General features: G+C 44.2%; 1 protein-coding gene across 1 annotated transcript in view; it reads left to right on the top strand.

Annotated features, from left to right (window-relative positions):
• LOC142565850 (RRP12-like protein) overlaps positions 1-17,624 on the top strand; it is a 63,754-nt gene that overhangs the window by 4,988 nt on the left and 41,142 nt on the right. The window contains exons 5-15 of the mRNA XM_075676399.1: positions 771-887; positions 6,558-6,696; positions 13,389-13,516; positions 14,080-14,181; positions 14,266-14,357; positions 14,451-14,562; positions 15,470-15,646; positions 15,737-15,772; positions 16,437-16,579; positions 16,675-16,793; positions 16,923-17,032. Coding sequence (XP_075532514.1) covers positions 771-887; positions 6,558-6,696; positions 13,389-13,516; positions 14,080-14,181; positions 14,266-14,357; positions 14,451-14,562; positions 15,470-15,646; positions 15,737-15,772; positions 16,437-16,579; positions 16,675-16,793; positions 16,923-17,032 — 1,275 coding nt within the window. The remainder of the gene's footprint in view (positions 1-770; positions 888-6,557; positions 6,697-13,388; positions 13,517-14,079; positions 14,182-14,265; positions 14,358-14,450; positions 14,563-15,469; positions 15,647-15,736; positions 15,773-16,436; positions 16,580-16,674; positions 16,794-16,922; positions 17,033-17,624) is intronic.

The following is a 17,624-nucleotide window of genomic DNA, read 5'->3' as shown; positions in this document are numbered from 1 at the left end:
AATGGAGTCATTCAAGAATATTTTTTAGCAATAAAGGAATAGGAAACTTGCCATTCACACCTTTAACTTTCCCAACACACATAACACTATTCCAGATTACCTCTCTGTCATTGTTCCTTGTTAGTTCTATGGAAGAACAGATGCAAATCAGTTCTGCGGAAGCCCAGAAGGTTAAGGAAAGTGCAAGAAAGGGAAAAATTGTCATCCACCCGAACTGTAGCATGAAGCTACGAAGTAAATCTGTACGGGTTTCTCGGAAAGAAAGCCTCGTAGTTGAAGAAAAATTAATCCTGGTCTGGAATTCGAAGCCAGGATCAACGCCTTTCTGGGCCAGTCACTCTGCCATCTGAACTAATCAGGAGCCTAGCAGATCGCAGAGTGAGGGCGAGTTAATCGACCACTCGAGGCACTGGGACCTTGAATATGGCAAATTAGTTAAGTGGAAGCCGGTGTAAAGGGGAAAATTTTAATCCACCCACCTGAAAATTGTCATCAAATTACTGAACATGAGATACTCGTATGGGTTTCCTTTGTAGTTTCGTGCTAAATTTGGGTGGATGACAATTTTTCCCTTTGAGTGTCCCTTTTGTAAGTTATGATGGGTGGCGATGTAGGCACATATTCATTGAGCGCATAGCATAAACTTGCGTCTTTATTTTGAATGCATTTAGTAAATAACCACTTCCTGATGCCATGGTGCACGTAGGTCGCATAAATTTTATTCTCTCTTTAGTCAAGAGAGTAATGTATTATTTTCATATTTTGTTCAGCTGCTGTGCTTGCTGAGTTCCTGCTTGAAGACATTGGATTTGGCCACATGGAGCGAGTCGTCTACACTGCAAGTTTTCAGCTTCATGTTTCCATACATTGTCCACAGCAGACCTAAGGTAGGAATGAGAAACTGTGCTTTCTACAGTCTGCCTTCTGTAAATCAGCATTGCTAATATAGTTAAACAGCCAGACTTGCCCACGTTGCAGTCTTATGTGAAGCTTTGGCACAGAACATTCGTAATTTGTGTACCATCGTACCTAACCAATGACTTGCTTAACGTATAACTGCTTAAGGCTCAAGCCGCACAGCCCACCTCCCGCATGCATGCGGTCGTGCGAAAAACTGCACATGTTGACACTGGTGCAGTTTTTCGTACGCGTGCAGCAGGCAGGAGGTGCAGCTCGAGCGTAAATCGGCCTTTAGCCACCACGGTGGGAGATGCTGACTTGGTTTTGGAGTGGCAGTACAAGCAAATCTTGAAGGCAGGAGTGAATGCACACAAGGAACCTGTCGGCTAAAGTGTCACGTGGAGAATAATGGGCACGATGTGGTATGTAGTACATGTGACAATGTGTGGGGCATACGCAGTGCCATGTTTCAACAAAAACACAACACACACGAACACAAGAAGTTAAAGATGCAAAAGCACTGATGTAGCAAATAATTTTTTTATGAAAAGCAGAGTGCATTTGACAGTGACTAAGGTGGGAACATTGGTGACATCACACATCTTGTAAGACAAACAGAGGCTGAATCGACACTCTTATTGGGCCACTCCCAGGCAGAGCACATGAAAGGAGATGATGTACATGATCATGATGATTATGCACACTGAAAGGGGTAAAGAACATAGTGCTTAGAATGTAGCCGACTCTCGATAATTCGAACTCGAAGGAGCCCGAAAATTTGTTATAATTAAAAGGACGTGTGCTTGAAGTATTCGTGCACCATAGCACGATGTACGAACGGTGCAAGTCGTGAAATATCGCGGTGCGTAAGCACACAGCGAGTGAGAACCACGAAACTGCCCACGCCAGCCAATGCTTGCTTCCCGGTAATGGCAGAAAACGAAACAAAAGCAGGCTAAGCTGGCGCTGGACCCGCGGGGCTGGCAACACCGGTGTGGAGGCGGGGGCGTGCACGCGCGGAGACCGTTGAAGATGAGGGAGAGGGAGGGCAAGGGAAGTGTAGTTGCGAGGAAGGGTGGGAGGGAATCGGATTTGCTTTTCCGCCAGCTTGCTGGATGGCAGTAATTACCTCTGCCACTGAAGCAGCAGAGTGTCGAGGCCGGGCTGCACCTCCACGGCTGCTTCCCTCTGCGTGCTCACGTGTTTTTTCCTTCGACTGCTGACAGATTGGGGCTCTGTTTGCCTTCTTTGTCCTGCATTCTTAACGCGAGTCATGTCTTATCAAGATGACGAAGTTGTTGCTGCTGGTCATAATCATGTTATGCTCCCGTCTGTTGCGGCGTCGTTGCGTTCAAAAGACAAGGAGAATGAGGATGCCTTCGCATCCTTGTATACCTGTCTTGTTGTGCAGAATCGGATATGGTGCACTGTCTCTAACACCCTTTCCATCGGGATGTCTCAGTTTAGAAATGTCATTGTAAAAAAACAAGTGCGAACGAGCCCAACCAAAAAATTTGGAGGACGCTTAAGGTTCGCCTTTGAGTCGAATGCGATAGCATTCAAAGATGCTTCTGACGTTTCTCGTCACTCACTGCTTCTGACGCCCTCACTGCTTCTGACGCTTCTCGGCAATTGGAGCGTATGTAACTGTAATGTTTACCAGGAAATGCTGGCCACGCATGCTAGCATGAAGGCGGGCTTTCTGGTAGAAACGCGGCCTCTTGTGTGGACCACGATGCGGCGGAGGCGAGTGCCATCTGTAGGTACATGTATTGCAAAGAAACGGGCATGCCGCTTCGTGGCCCCCTAGATGCTGGCGCGCCGGCGCATGCAAATGGCGAATGCCGTGGCCGGTCTATGAATGGTAGAAATGCTGGAAAAGGGGTTTCTTTGAGTTTTCATGGAACAGAATTATGTTTTCTCACATAGTGAAATTACAATCCGACGCTATCATGTCTGTAGGGTGTGTCTACATCGTAGTTTATGATTTTTCTGCGTATTTTACCTTGAGAAATTCAGTTAGTTCAGTAACTTCCTTGCGCCACATGGAGGGCCTAGGCATGAGTGGTTTGAAAATTCTTTTGGTCGAAACGACGTCCGACGGTGGATGCTGATGTGGGACGTCGATGTCAGATTTTCTGCGGCACGGGGCGCTTACTGCTATCAGCCTCTTTCATGGTGCGACGGCGCATGCGCCCTGCCCTAGCAGATTAGTTGTGAAACGTTTTGGAAGGGTAGCGCGCGTGGCCGGGCGTGCCGGGAAGTCCCCCGAAAAAAAAAAAAAAATGCTCGGACGCGCGCTGCTGCAAACACTCGTGCCGTGTACCGCGTTGAAACTCTACTGGTAACTCAACGTCGGTGCGGTGCCGAAAACGTGCGTAGCTTAAGACCGCAACTCCACTTTAAAAGAGAAAGCGGCCAGGGCATTGTCCGAGTTGCCCGGACTACACCGTGAGCCAGGTAGTTGCCGCCTTTCATGAATGGCTCGCTAATTTAACGAAAAACCTGTGCGTTGCACTTGGGTGGCACTTAAGTACATCACATTGCTGACGAAGTCTTTCTGCAGCGTCGGTCCTTACTTGCTGGTGGTGGCAGCGCGTTCCTGACTGCACGTACTCGTAAGGCGCAGCAATGCTAGGTCGATACGAGACCGACAAGACGCTCGCTCCAATGATTGACCGACTATTGTGCGTCACTGAAACATTTTTATCATACCAGGTTGACAACGACGCAACCGATGAGCCCGAGTTGTACTGCGACAGGCTATTTTGTCGAAGGCACCGGCAAAATCAGCATGCCGACCATCGTTCAACCAAACCCCGCGCGATCGGCAGTCTAACCGACAACACAACAGCGACAGCGTCTTCGCTTGTATATATAATTAATCGTGCTTAAAATGAGTCGGGCAAGCCTAACAAGTTGAAATGGACAAGCTTTAACCCTCTCAACCCGTGCCTAGGAAGTTTGAGCCAATGTCGATCCTGTTCAGCGAAGGTTAACCTGGCGCTGTTGAGTTCGTGCACTTGCTACCGGTGGACCTGAACTGAAATGTAAGCAGTTAGGTCGAACGAAACTGCTTTTATAGTTCAATTCTGGCCTTAGCGTTTTGAAATCGGCTACACTTCACTTTGCACGGCGCGTACACAAAAAGCGGTAAGCGGCGACACAGCGCTGTGCCAACATCTGTACGTCATCTTACCTGTAGGCTGTCGGCCGCCTTCGCTACGTATATGGGTGGGCCTGTACGTGTTGCTTTGCCGACACACTTTTCAATTTCAGAGATGCACTGTTTGCCTCTTCGTCAAGCGGCAAACAAGAGACTGTGTATTCAGTATACAGCAGCATAAACAACCGCCTCGCTCAGTTATACCGACGCTGTGTGAGCGGTGGCATCCGCGCGTTTTCGTGAGAGAACATAGCTTACAAATGAGCACTTATGCGAGCACAGTTTTCTCTAATAATGCTCTATGGCGCGCTAAAACTGTAAGTATGATGGAGTTAAAGAAAATCGAGAATGAGGTAACAGCCCGTAATACATGTATCTGGATCACAGTTGCCGTTGTTTAAGTGGTTCGGCCGCTCATATTGACTCGTCTAAGGGTGTAACAACATGGCACATATGTGCAGATATGCATGTTTTGCTACATTTTGACACTATTTCATATCAGCGATGGACCTTTTCCACAATATTTGACGATAACAACGACCTGCGGCTGTAGATGTTGATGTAAACAAGTGCACCGCTTTAATAACTCCGACGCAGAAGGCTGCGCTCGAAGACTTTTTGAATATGCAAAACGTCTAAGTAATGTGAAAAAGGAATACAAAAAGTGACGTCCAAGTGCAGAAATCAGTGACATATTCCAAGGCAGCCGTGCTGCCAAACGGAACTCGGTGTGCCTTTATCGGCCGCACTGTTTGCAGAAAAGCACACTCAGGCCTGCTCACCCAGTAGTCATTGAGTGCTGAAGGGCTTCAGGAATGACATGCTGTCCTGAAGAAGCCATTAATAATGATCCGCGATCCACGAAACGCACAACCGACGCGCACTCAACGTGGACGCAGGTACACAAATCAACTGGCGAAAGCCCCGGGACCCTTCCAAAACGTTTTCAGCGGCGTGCGGCAGAGGGCAGCACAGGAAAATGAAAGAGGCGGATTGCGTTAAAACGAGCATGAGCGAGAGCTGACGTGGGAGCAGACGACAGTGCGAAACAAGCGCTCGGGTGGGTCTGCACATATACGGTACCAGTTTCCTGCGCGTACGTCACTGTAGGGGCCACTCATTATTGGTCTCTGCTCACGGCTCGCTTGCCGCTGTGGCGAACCAAAAAAATTCTGCCCAGGACCGATCCCTCCCATGGTGCACATTTTGCTGCTAGTGTGGCTGGGGCATTATGGTGTGACTCAGAAGTGGAGACCTTGCCATTTGAGAGGGGGTGAAGTTTCCGCCACGGTTCCCTTTTTCTTTGATGTGCGGCATTGAGGGGTTTCCCCTAAGCCTTTCCTCTATGGCGGATTCAGAGCAAGGCTGGTAGGAGGTGCTCCCACGTGATTTGGTGCACTGCTGAGAGCATTGTTGGAGCGCAGTATGTTCAAATTAACCATCGCAAATGCTTGCTCGTTCGAATTACTGGGCATTTTCACCCATTGGAATACACATAACTTTGACAGAATCACGGCGCCAGTTCGAATAAACTGGAAGTTCGAATTAACGAGATTCGACTGTATAAACATTTTGTCAATTTGTGCAACTTGTTGTGCCAATTTGTAAATGTAATTTTCCAGGGATAGTATTTAGCTCATTTCCATAGCTTATTGAGCTGTGCAAAAATCTAATTGCACATTCTGATTATTTGTCGGTCCAATGCATTCACATTGTGGGCTTCAAGGTCACTACATTGTGGGCTTCAAGGTCACTACAGCATCAATAAATTCTCATCGCTACAGTTAAAGCATCGTGTTGGAACACTACTTCAAGTAAAAGTAAAGCAGGGCGTAATGTGATCAGGAAAGGAGTAATAAGAAATGAGATGTTTATGTATTGCACAATATTAAGAGTGCTTGGCTGACTTAAATATTCTGAGAGGACTTGGCAAATTGCAAGCATTACTGTACTATAGTGCATATTTGTAGGGATAGCCTAAGAATTTAGAAGTAAAAGCTTGTTTCGGTGTGTTTGTGCCTGGTCATGTTGTCTAATTTGCTGTGAGGCTGCTGAAGGCATTCCGTGGGGGCCCCACATCCAGCTGGATGCATGTTTGGTGTAGATAGTGTATTTGTATGAGCATCTTGGTGTGATTTTCCTCCAATGTGCATACATACGTTCCATGCTCTTGTTCAGTGCATTGACAATTCGTAGTGACTTCCTGGTGTATACGTAGCTTTGTGCACTTATGAGAGCGTAGTTTGCCTCATAATCAGATTTAAAATGAGAACTTATGTCATGGCCAATGTTAGGCTGCTCAGTCTGATGGTTACAATTTCTTTTTGAGAAAAACAGGTTTTTGAAACTACTTGAGGCATTTATTACAATTATTTCACTGTGTTCTGTTTATTTCGATCGGGATTCTTGTAGCTGAATTGTTTTCTCATTGTAACCTTGTATGATGGCTTGAAAAGGTTTTTTTATCCAGTGCTTTTTTTTTTTCAACTAGCTTCGCAAGTTTGCTCAGAAGGCTATCTGCAACGTCCTGACTGGCAGCAGCATCATGGCTGCAGCTGATGCTCCACTTACACACCCAGCAGTGCCTGCTCTTGTAGCTTTTTGCCTCCCAATTGTAAAGTCATCGGCAGGTGAGCTTCATTTGTGAAGTCTAAGTTCTTGGGTTTGTTTTGTTTATTTAGGTCTACAAATGTCTTGTGATGACTGTTGGTGGCACATGACACACGTATATTAAACATGCTCCATTTCTGACATCAGGCATTCTTTTTTAAGGCACATTGGACACATCTGTATCATAGGTTGGCACACTGTTGGGTGCACTTACAGTAACCGATACTTATTCCAGAGTTGTGAGTGTGAGGGAATGAGAGTGCAAGTGCATATGGCCCTGTAATGGCCATTTTCAGTATCAGTCATGAATGGAATTGTTCACATGTACTTGGTCCAGAGCAACTGAGTGTAAGTGAATATGGCCGGGAATGTACCAGATGCTGATAAGTGTGGGTGTACTATATATCTTGGGAAAAAAAGTTTGCAGAGATTGGGTCTACATGAATCTTTCGGCTGCATGCATTGTTGTTGTGGCTGAAACTATGCTCAATGCAGATTTTGGAAATTTTTTTTTAAGCATTGATTTTTTTTTTCATGGCACTCGCAGTGACATGCCCCTGATGTTGACATTGCCTTTCTCAGACTCTTGCCAATGCTTGCTGTGTTGGTTTTCATTCATAAGGGTTGTGGTACTTGAGGTAGTATATTAGTATTTGCACTGTACATAGTGGCTCTGTTTGGAACATCTGCAGGCATTCAGCAACTGTTATTATTGTTCATCACTTGCTGATGTCCAATCAAACATTAACTCTTGGCCTTGTGACTGAAGCTTCGGCATTTAGGACGGGTGGTGCTGAATATCTGGGTTTTGATTCATGTCCTAACATTGCTTTCTGTAGGCATGTGCCTACAAAACACAATGTAGTGAAGGCATGTGCCTTCACTACATGCTTAAGACAACCACATTTTCACTTAAACTTTATTAAGAAAAGAAAGTTAACTGTAGGATATAATACTAGTACAGTGTGTTGACATGATACATCCTTCTAAGAAGACAACTATCATGACGAAGCTCTTCATGCTCATGGACTCTGACTGATATGGTTCTGTGGTTTGAACATGCTGTAGTATTGAGCTGTATGTCGAGTATTTAGTACATGAAGGTGTGTGGTTAGTGGTTCTGTCAGGTGTGCACCAAGTTCAGGAGCAACTCATTAAACTTGCCTCTAATTTGACACTTAAGTGGGAAGCACATCTGAAGATGAGCTACATTTCAACGAATATCTGGTGCAAATAATTTACTTATGTTAATTCAACTTCACGATTAACTTCACCTTGTGTAAAACCCTGAAAAGGTTCCCATGTTTTTTATAAAGAATATAATCTTTGGGAACTAAACTTTTTCATGACCTCGTGCAGGGGTGGAAGCGCTGTGCCATTTGTGCCATCCTGCTCCAAAACACAATATTGTGCCAAAATTGCCCCACACTGGCTGCCTCAATGTTTTACAGTAAAATTTAGTGGAACATGAGTTTTTACCACACTGTGGGCCATTGTATCCCAAATATCCAAGACTAGGAAAGCTCACAAAGGATGTTCTTTCCCTGCTGCATGGCAATGTAGACTGAGAGAAGGTTAAGTGAAAACAAGCACTCACTTCACCATCAAGCCGCTTTGTCAACAGAAAGCATGTCAAGCATTCATAAGACAAAAGTGTACTTGAAGTGTCATGGGGGTGATGACATGGGGGTGCCAATCACTAGAGCGTTTGTTGGAAAGTCATACAGGGCCTACCACCAACATGTTGAAAATGAGGAAGCCTCAGTATTGCTCAAGCAGGAGGAGGAGGAGGAAGTAAAATTTATTGTTCTAGAAAGAGTAATTCAGCGGTCAGGTCGGATGTCTTCATCTTCTGTTCGTTGATGACCATCTCCGGCCTGCATGGTTGGCGCCCCTATTCTAGGGCACCACTGAGCGTGGCTGCTCGTCGGGCATGATCCACCAGCCTCCGTTGGAGTCTAGGGTTGCCGCTGGAAAGCACGCTCTCCCACGGCTCCGCACTCGGATTTTCTATTTTGTGAAATGTCTTATTCGTATTGCACCCCTATGTGATGTGATAAAGTGTGGGTGTTGTGCCACACCATGGCCATGTGTCCCTGTGTTGACTTGGGAACATTTTGCGGAGTACATATATGCAAATTTGGGAAAGTTCCTGTCTGCAGCTTTCGCCAGTAAACTGCCTGTTGTTAAGTGAGTGTATTGTGGGGTAGGGGATATCTGATCCTCGTCCCTCTATGGTAATTTAGTATGTCAGAGTACGTTCGGATCACTGTCATGAAATCCTCAGCATCTCTGTTTAGGTCCGCTCGGTTTGTATGCTCGCGAGCGGTCCTATCAACCCTTTGGTTGCCCTCAATCTCAGTGTGCCCCGGTACCCAAAAGATGGTGCGTCTAATGTGTTTATTCTGTCGGCCAGCACGGAGGAAGATTTGGAGCGCTTTTTGACCGATTCTGCCGTTAATGTAGTTTCGGCATGCTTTCTTGGAGCAAGAACATGAGGAGCTACTGGCAGAAGGCAGTGAAGAAGCTGAAGGAGTAAAAGGCTAGCCTTCAGTACCGTCTATACTCCTTGAATACACGACTGACCAGTGCCCCGAAACTTATCAGTACAGGTGTAGGATCCAAGGACATTCACCATAGTTCAAAATTTCTTTCTACCGGCTTGGTCCGCAGCCAGCATGCCGGTTGATGCTTCTAACACCGATTCAAGTTCATTTGACGTTATGATTGAGCCTTTGCCTTTGCTTTGTGTAAAAAAAAAAATATCCTCGTGCCCTGTTGAATGGCTTCTTTTACCGATGAAAGAGCTCAGTTATGGGTGCTGAACTGTTCATCCAAGTCCGTTGTACTCTTTGGGGGGGGGGGGGGCGTATTTGTCTTGCCCTGTTTGAAAAAGACTGCAGCATCTGCATTGGAGCACTAAGCAATGGGACTACGTTGGACTCTACTGATGTTTGTGCTACCGAATCTGAGTTCTCATGCATAATTACCAAGGCTATTTCCTCGCAGAAGCACCAAGCCCTAGTTATACTGCTGTTCAGACACGCGAAAGTTTTTGATTTCGCTCAGAAGGCGCATAAAACAGAGGTACCAAATACACGCACTTGTCACATGTTTGACACCAGATCAGCCTGTCCTGTCAATAGAAGGCCTTCCACATCAGAGTGCAAAGTAATTTCACATCCAGTCAGAAATATAACTAACTACCAGAGTTATACGAGAATCATTTCCTTGGGCTGCTCCTGTCGGTAAAACTGTATAACCAAGAAAAGACGTGCACCTGCTTCCTCGCATTGATGGTGTCATCGACTGCCTACATTCCGCATCTTATTTTTCTTTGGTGGATTTGTGATCCTGTTACAGTCAAACTGACCTTTAACAATATTCAAGTGCTGCAAAAATGTTATAAACGATAATCGTTATAACTGGGTTGCTTGAAAAAGTATCAAAATGGGGGATTGCAGAACTGTGAGAAAACTATAATGGTGGGGAGGCCAGTGCCCCTCCCCACCACCTTCCTCCATCTGGCTGCTGATTCTGTTGACTTGTTTAATTGTTCAACTCTGCTTCCTGCGTGCTCCGACCACATGTGCGCGCTCTGGTTGCGTATGCGTGGTGCTTTCAAGAGGATGTTTGATGCACAATATAGGGTACAATCGATTCGCCTACACCACCTGAACCAGTTCACGAGGTGCCGCACCCTGCCATTCGTTTCAGCGGTGCAGCAATGGCGCCCGCTGAACCACGACCTTTGTTTCAAAAGGTGCAGGTAAGGTGCATGGCTGGTTCATGATTTTGCTGCACCCACTTGGCTGTCGGTGCCGACTTGGTGCAGGCATACAGGTGCGAAGCAGCAGCGCAATAGACGACGCAGCACATGGGCGCGAGCTCCGTTAAAACCCCGCTTGCGCACGTCTGATGTGCCTACGCAAGTGTGGTGTGTACTTGCACTCCAGAAGCCTATCAGGGCCTCTCAAACGTACACAATCCGTGCACTTTAGTCTGACATAAAATAACGCCGCCACCGTGTTTGCACCTTTGCATTCGTTTCGAGTGTTTCGCTGGGCCTGCACCTCAGGAATAGAGCTGCACAATTTGTGAACTACTCGTGAACCGCCGTGAACTGTTTCACAGTGGTGCGAATCGAACAGACCCATAGAATTTGAAAAATTTGGTTTCAATACAAGTGGCTCTCTGTCTGTATTGTTTTGAACACTTCATTCGGATTCCAGCCCACTCAGTTTACCAGGATGTTTGTTTTTACTGTCTACCACACATTCACCTATGTTTAAAAAAAAACGCCAATGAGTTTGGCTACAGACAAACTGGGTTTAATTAGTGGACACAATTGCGAGATGCAAGATGTACAAGGAAGTGCACATTGATTTTGTTGCTCTGAAGTTACTCTACCAACATCAGTCTTGCATCTGTAGTAGCATTGTGAAGCTTGTGGTGAGATAGGTGTGTTCTAGTACTTCTAATTTTCTGCTCATTTATGCTCTTATGTAGATACATTTGATCTAGTGCTGCTACCAAATCTGTAAGAATACTTCTCTATCTCTGAATAAATTGGTAAGAATCTCACGGAGACCTCTGTATAGCCCACGGAGCAAGAAATATTTAGGAGTGGAAACTCCGCTGTTTGCAGCGACCAGAAAAGGTCACAAGCCCGCGGAGCCGTTATCGTGCTGGCAGTGCCTGGCGGCCTGGAAAGAAATTACTGTCGTTGAGAGCGCGCCGGAGTTGGCCGGAGCCGCCTGCGCAGTTGCTGCATTTTTTCTTTCCGTTGTGGCTTCTACGATGCGCCGCATGGCGCCGCCACCGTATATGGTCCCGTCGGCGCATACAACAATTGTGACTTTATCTGGTCGCCCGCGCTCGCTCGCGCTGACGGGAGTTTCACCTCCTAAATGTCTTACTCCTTGGTCTAGCCTAGCCTTTGCAAATTGAAGCTGTTTGTCATACAATAACAAGATGCAAAGAGTGCATTCCTAAATGCTTAGAGTAGAGCAAATTTTAACAAGAGACAATGCAATGACATTTGTCATTTAGTTTGTACTTGTTAGCAATGCAAGAACCTGTGGAAGGAATGAGCCAGCAAAGTGAAACAAGCTCTCCAATAATAGTGACCTCACATTGAAATGGGAGATTACTTTAGGTTTATAACTGGTGACTTCATAATGCTTTGCACATTGGGTAGCTTAACAGGCTCTCCAATGTCAGACAGACTAATTTAGGGACACTTTGAGCGAGTACACTTGGCTGTACAAAGGGAACTTGGCATGCTGCTAAATGGGAAAGGAGTTTTCTGGATCTGGTGGCAGTGTCAATTGGCAAATCAATATGCACCAGGTATGCACATTATTTGTTTGGTATTTTAGCCAATTTTTCCGAAATGACATTGTGTTATAGTTAAGAAGTTGGCATGAATTTTAGTGTAAATAAGGTAATTTGTTGCAGTCACATTAACTATCTATTGTTGCGAGCCAGAAAACGACAGCATTACATTTAAGGCAAGCAGAGGAAGAATGGTGATTTTCATTACAGTTGACTGTATATGACGTGGTCATGCATATAACATATGAAATCACAGAAAAAGTGGTTTCAGCATTACTTCAGACTCTACAGTGAGTAATAGTTTTTTAAAGCACTGATATTGAGGCTACACACTTCGATCCCGTAAAGTTCGTTTGATAAACATGCTCGAAGGCGAGTTTGTTCTACAACAAGTGTTGCTAATCCTTTCCATGTGACAGCCTGTAAGTGACATTGATGATTATATGCACTCACTCTAAGTGACATTAAGTTTGCCCAGTGTGACAGGGGTAGTAATCCCTTTTTTCATACGTGGATGATTTCTAGTTACATAGTGAACGAGGATGCATTTTCGTGTTGGTACATTTCAACAAGTGGAAGGCTTTCATGACATATCGTCAAACAAGTCTTTTAAATCTGCCATGCGTTGGCCAACAAAGACAATGGATATCTGAATGTGTGCCTGAAACACTTACTGGTCCTTGTGTCGAAGCAATGCAAGCTTCAGCGATTGAGTCAAAATACATCCTGACAACCAATGCACATTTATAACTTGTGATGCACGTAGTACCACACATGGGATGTGAGCTTTTGACCTTATTGCCATGTGGAGCGTGTGCTATAGTTGGCCCTGTGCTGTGCAACATGTTGGATCTTTAATGCCACACATGACGATGCATAGCACCATGAAATGGGCGGTGAAATGAGTGGACTGCAGTCGTGGCCTCGTGGTTGAGTGTCCACCTCAGCTGCGGGAGGATGGTTATTTAAATGGGCACAGGTGTCTCTCGGCCTGACACTTGTCCTAGGGAAGGGGCCTGCATAATGCAAATCTTGTTGAACCCTGTGAGCACTATAAAACCCTTTTTGCTACGAGAAAAATGTTTTTTTATACCTATTGGAAGTAAAAGTGAGGTGGCAGATGCATGTTTGTCTACAGGGATTCAAAGAATATTATTTTGTTCATTATGTCCGATTTTAGTCGCAGCAATCCACTGTAGTGTAAATTTTCGATGTGTAAGCTCTTGTGTTCAGCATTAATTTTGCTACATTGATTTAGTTAGAAAAAAGCTGAGATCGCACTCTTCTGTGTTGCATATTTGTACCTTATGACATCACATCTGACATGCCTTGATTAAAGTGTCTTGTCTTTCTTTTGTGTTTTTTTTTTGTGCAGCAACGTCCTTGCCAGTGTCGACCCTGCACATCTTTGGCTTCTTAAAATTGGTGCTGCACCTGTTTCCCCAGGCAGAAGTTAAGGCTACATGCGAAGCAGTGCTCCAAGTCATGGGGGCCGGCCACCCTGTGAGTTATCGTGTTCTTTTGCACATTGTAGACTTCGAAAGTTTGTAGAGTGTGGATAGCTAGAAGGTACAATTGTCGCTTGTGAGCAGCCACTGCACTAGCCCTCTTAAATTGCGAGTCTTCCCATTCATGCCTCACGTGCTTGAAAATGTTTGTGATGGTTAACTGTGTAAATATCAGCTGAATGATGCATCTTTAAATTTCAATGTAGTGTGTAGTGGCTTAAATTTTTTGTAGACTTGCCATGAAAACATACAGATATACATAATATTGATGCAGTACTTTACAGATGTCAGTAGATCACACCTTGCAGTGCTTGTGACTCTGCTAGTTGGTGAGGTTTCATGATTCTTGTGCTAGCACAGGGACAGAAGGATGAACAAACACAAAGAAACATCTTATTTAGTCTTGTCTCTTTGTGTTCATGTTCCTTGTGGTCTTGTGCTAGCACAAAAATCATACTTACTTTTTAATATTGTGGTTGTTGAGGCCTTTTCACGTCTTGTTATTGTTAATTCTGGTCATTTTTGGCCATAATATTCCCTCACATTTTTTTTTTCCAGACGGTCGTACGGTGTGGCTTGGTCATGTTGCAGTCCTTCTTTTCTTCAAGGCCGCGTCCTGCTGTAGCTTTAAGCCCAGAGCTAAATGCACAGCTTGTCAATGTGAGTACTTAATACTACCAATTTCATTTTTGACATTTATACCTCCAAAATATTTCATGCTGATATTTGTCAAACCCTGCTCAGGCACTCTACGACTACAAGCCTGGCCTGCGAGATCACAAGCTCTACGATGTGTGGCTTGTCACTGTTCAGGAGGCACTGGCTAATCTTGAAAGGTTAAAGGAATTGCAAATTCAATACTGTGCAGATCATATTGCATGCTATAAGAGAGCGATGCCATTAATTTTGTGTGTTTTTTTTTTTATTAGTACCTCTGCTGAGCTCTTCCTAAGCAACCTTCCAAAATTTGTTGGAATTATTGTGGACAGCTGGCATAGTGGAAGGTCAGATACCAGTTACACTGCTGCAATGGTGCTGATGGTAAGTTACCACAGAAAAAGCCACTACACTTCACACATTAATTTGACTAAAATCCAATTCCAAAATTGAAGTAAATCATCCTAGTGTTCAAAATAAAGGGTCTGTTGACAAAGGTTTCCAATCAGGAACTTTTGGATGTCATCGAACTAAAATTTGGGGTAAATGAAGTGAAGTGAGCAGTATGCGAAGAAACTGGTATGACATGCAATATTGCACTTTAAATTGAACAAATAAATTTATTAAAAGTTTGACTTCTTTGTGTCACACAACAAGTCGCCGTTCTCATCTCTGGCATCGTGGATTTGATTGCCATGTTTGTTGCAGCTTACTGCACCACGAGGCTTACACGTGCTCAATCCTGCTATTTACATTCGAAATTTTTCTTTTAATTGCACCTAACCAGATGCCAAGAATTTCTTTTTAAACCCTTTTAAAATGTTGACTGAGAATTGAGGTGACAGAAAGAAAAAAAAAATAATTGTGTGCACAATTTTTAAAAATGATATTCACGTGGGCTGGGCATGAAATAAAATAACCTGATAAATTTCCAGCAGCTCATATTTTAGTTAACCAGTTTTACTGGCTTATGTGCAGACCTTTGAAAGGAAAATTCTTATATAAAAAACATTTCTTATTGTATTTCTATGGTATCTATTTTTGCACTTCAAGCCTACAAATCAGCTTTCCTGCACATCAAGTTTTTGTGGCAGCAATTCTGGCTTGTATTTGGTATACCAACTGCAACCTTTAAATTTGAATAAACTGAATATTATTGAAACATTAATAAATCTTGGTAAAGTAACCTAGCCCTTGCCGTTTTATACTTTTGCCAATAATACCTAGTGCTCTGAAATCTTTGTAGCCAAGTAATGCACCAAATGAGCACTTGTTTAAATCACATTTTCAGACATTGCTGAAGCAGAGCTTTCAAGCTTGCCTGGACAAGGAAGGAAACACAAGTTGCGTGAATAGCTTGTGCCACACCACTGGTGTTAAAGTTGTTGAGCACATGCAGCGAGCATTACACTACCAGTTTGCGTCAGTCTGGGATCAGGTGCTTTTGACGTGGGCTACTTGCTTTGAGGTATGTTTTCACATTCTAGGATGTTTATAGTTGCTCTCTGAAGTGTGGCAGTGCATTTCGCAATTCACTCAAACTCATGACTCTCTGTAGGTCCTCGGCAAGAAATGTGCCACTGACATGCTTGAGGTTTGTTTTTTTGTAGATCATGTTACAGAACGATTGTACAGGATGTCCCACGTAGCTTGAGCCAAACATTAAAAAATATGCAAATGCTATGTAGCTGGACAGAACCAAGCTAATGTTTGCGGTCGCTTGGAGATTATTATTTTCATTCTGCCTGACTAGATAATTATTCTTAATTAATCAACTTCTCAAATATTATAATTAGATGAAACGTGTCAATGAGAAAATTGTAGAGCAACATGAAAAACTCCCAATACAGCTTTTTGTTGCTCAATATGTGCTACATAAAATTGTTTTTTTTGAGCGTGAAAGAAGCCCACAAGGACACGCAAAGTGCCTCGGGCAAGCAGTCACGCAGCAATTTCGCATGTATTGTGGGCGTCTTTACCGCTCAGAAAACACTTCTGTGTAGCACGTATTGAGCAACAGAAAGCTGTATCAGGAGTTTTTCGTGTTGCGCTAGAATTTTCTCCTTGACACTTTTCATCTAATTATAATCTTCAACACTACCTTGGTTCTGCCCAGCTACGTGGCATTTTGCATATTTTTAATGTCTAGCCCAAGTTACGTGGGACTCCCTGTATAAGCTTGTGCTATATGAAAATGCTTGGATTGGCGCCTGTTGTTTTTCAGTGCAGACTTCGTGTTTTTTTTTTTTTTTTTACAGCCGTTAAGCCAGATAGCAGAGTTGCGTGAATCTCAGGCATACTCCAACAGTGCTACGGTAGACAGAACCATAGCCACTGCTGTCAAGGCCATGGGACCTGAGCTCGTGTTGAAAGCCATTCCACTGGATATGAGCGAAGAAGAGTAAGTAGCTGTATTGTGTTGGGGCATTACTTATGAGCTTATATTTTGCTGCATGCATGCGACAATGCTTCTTGTTTTTTCTGTGCATTTAAAAGGGGCCAAGACTTCAAAAGGAGTTGGATGCTGCCAGTCTTGCGTGACAATATAAGGGCTACACGGCTTGCTTTCTTCACTACATACTTTCTCCCACTAGCCTCTGCTTTCCATGAGCTGGGTACGTTTTGCCTGTTGATTTTTCTTTCGGTAGCAGTATAGTTGCATTTTCATACATAGCAGATAAAGCACATGTCACATGGCAAACCTCTAACCGCAATTGGCCTAAAATCTTTCCTCGTGTTTGCAGCTGAAGCTCCAGACAAGCCCACGTCTGTAACCAAGGCCTATGAGATTTTGGAGAGGCAGATATGGTCACTTTTACCTGGCTTCTGCACTAGTCCTACAGATTTTAATGAGGTATGAGGCTTCCTTGATGCATGTTAAATAAGAAAGAAAGAGAAGTGACGCTGTTTTTGTCTGTATCATGTGTTCAGTGCAGTCGTGAGTAAACAAAACGTTGAAGTGGTGGCTAGACTGCATTGCTGAGAGGTCGTTGTGTAACAGCTCATTGTGCTGCTTTCATCAGGAGTATGAGCAGTGTCATGCATCTGAAATTGTACACCAGGCTCTCTGTCTGTGCCTGTGAGGCTGCGACCATGTTTTGACACTCAGTCCTGTGCACCATTGAGCAAAATTTGTCTGCTTCTGTGTGTGGTTGAACAGTCACAACAGGGTCAGCAGCAGTCAGTGCAACGAGCAGGACATGTCTCATATTGTTTTAGGGTTGCCTGTATAACTATTGATAGAAATAGCTCTTTAGAAAGTAGCATGCACATCATGATGAATATTTCTGAGCACCATGCACACCTGCTGAGGTGTAGCCGCCAGTGTCGACAGAGTACCTGGACAAATATTTACTTGCAGTGAAGCATTCTCCAGAGTGTCTACCAACATGGAAAACCAGGAATTCTCAGGGATTTTGAATAGTCTGGAAATACTCAGGGAAACC

This window comes from Dermacentor variabilis, unplaced genomic scaffold (genome assembly GCF_050947875.1).
Source record: "Dermacentor variabilis isolate Ectoservices unplaced genomic scaffold, ASM5094787v1 scaffold_12, whole genome shotgun sequence".
Lineage (NCBI taxonomy): Eukaryota > Metazoa > Arthropoda > Arachnida > Ixodida > Ixodidae > Dermacentor > Dermacentor variabilis.
Note: the sequence above shows the minus strand (reverse complement) of the source record. Positions and strands in the feature narration are given on the sequence as shown.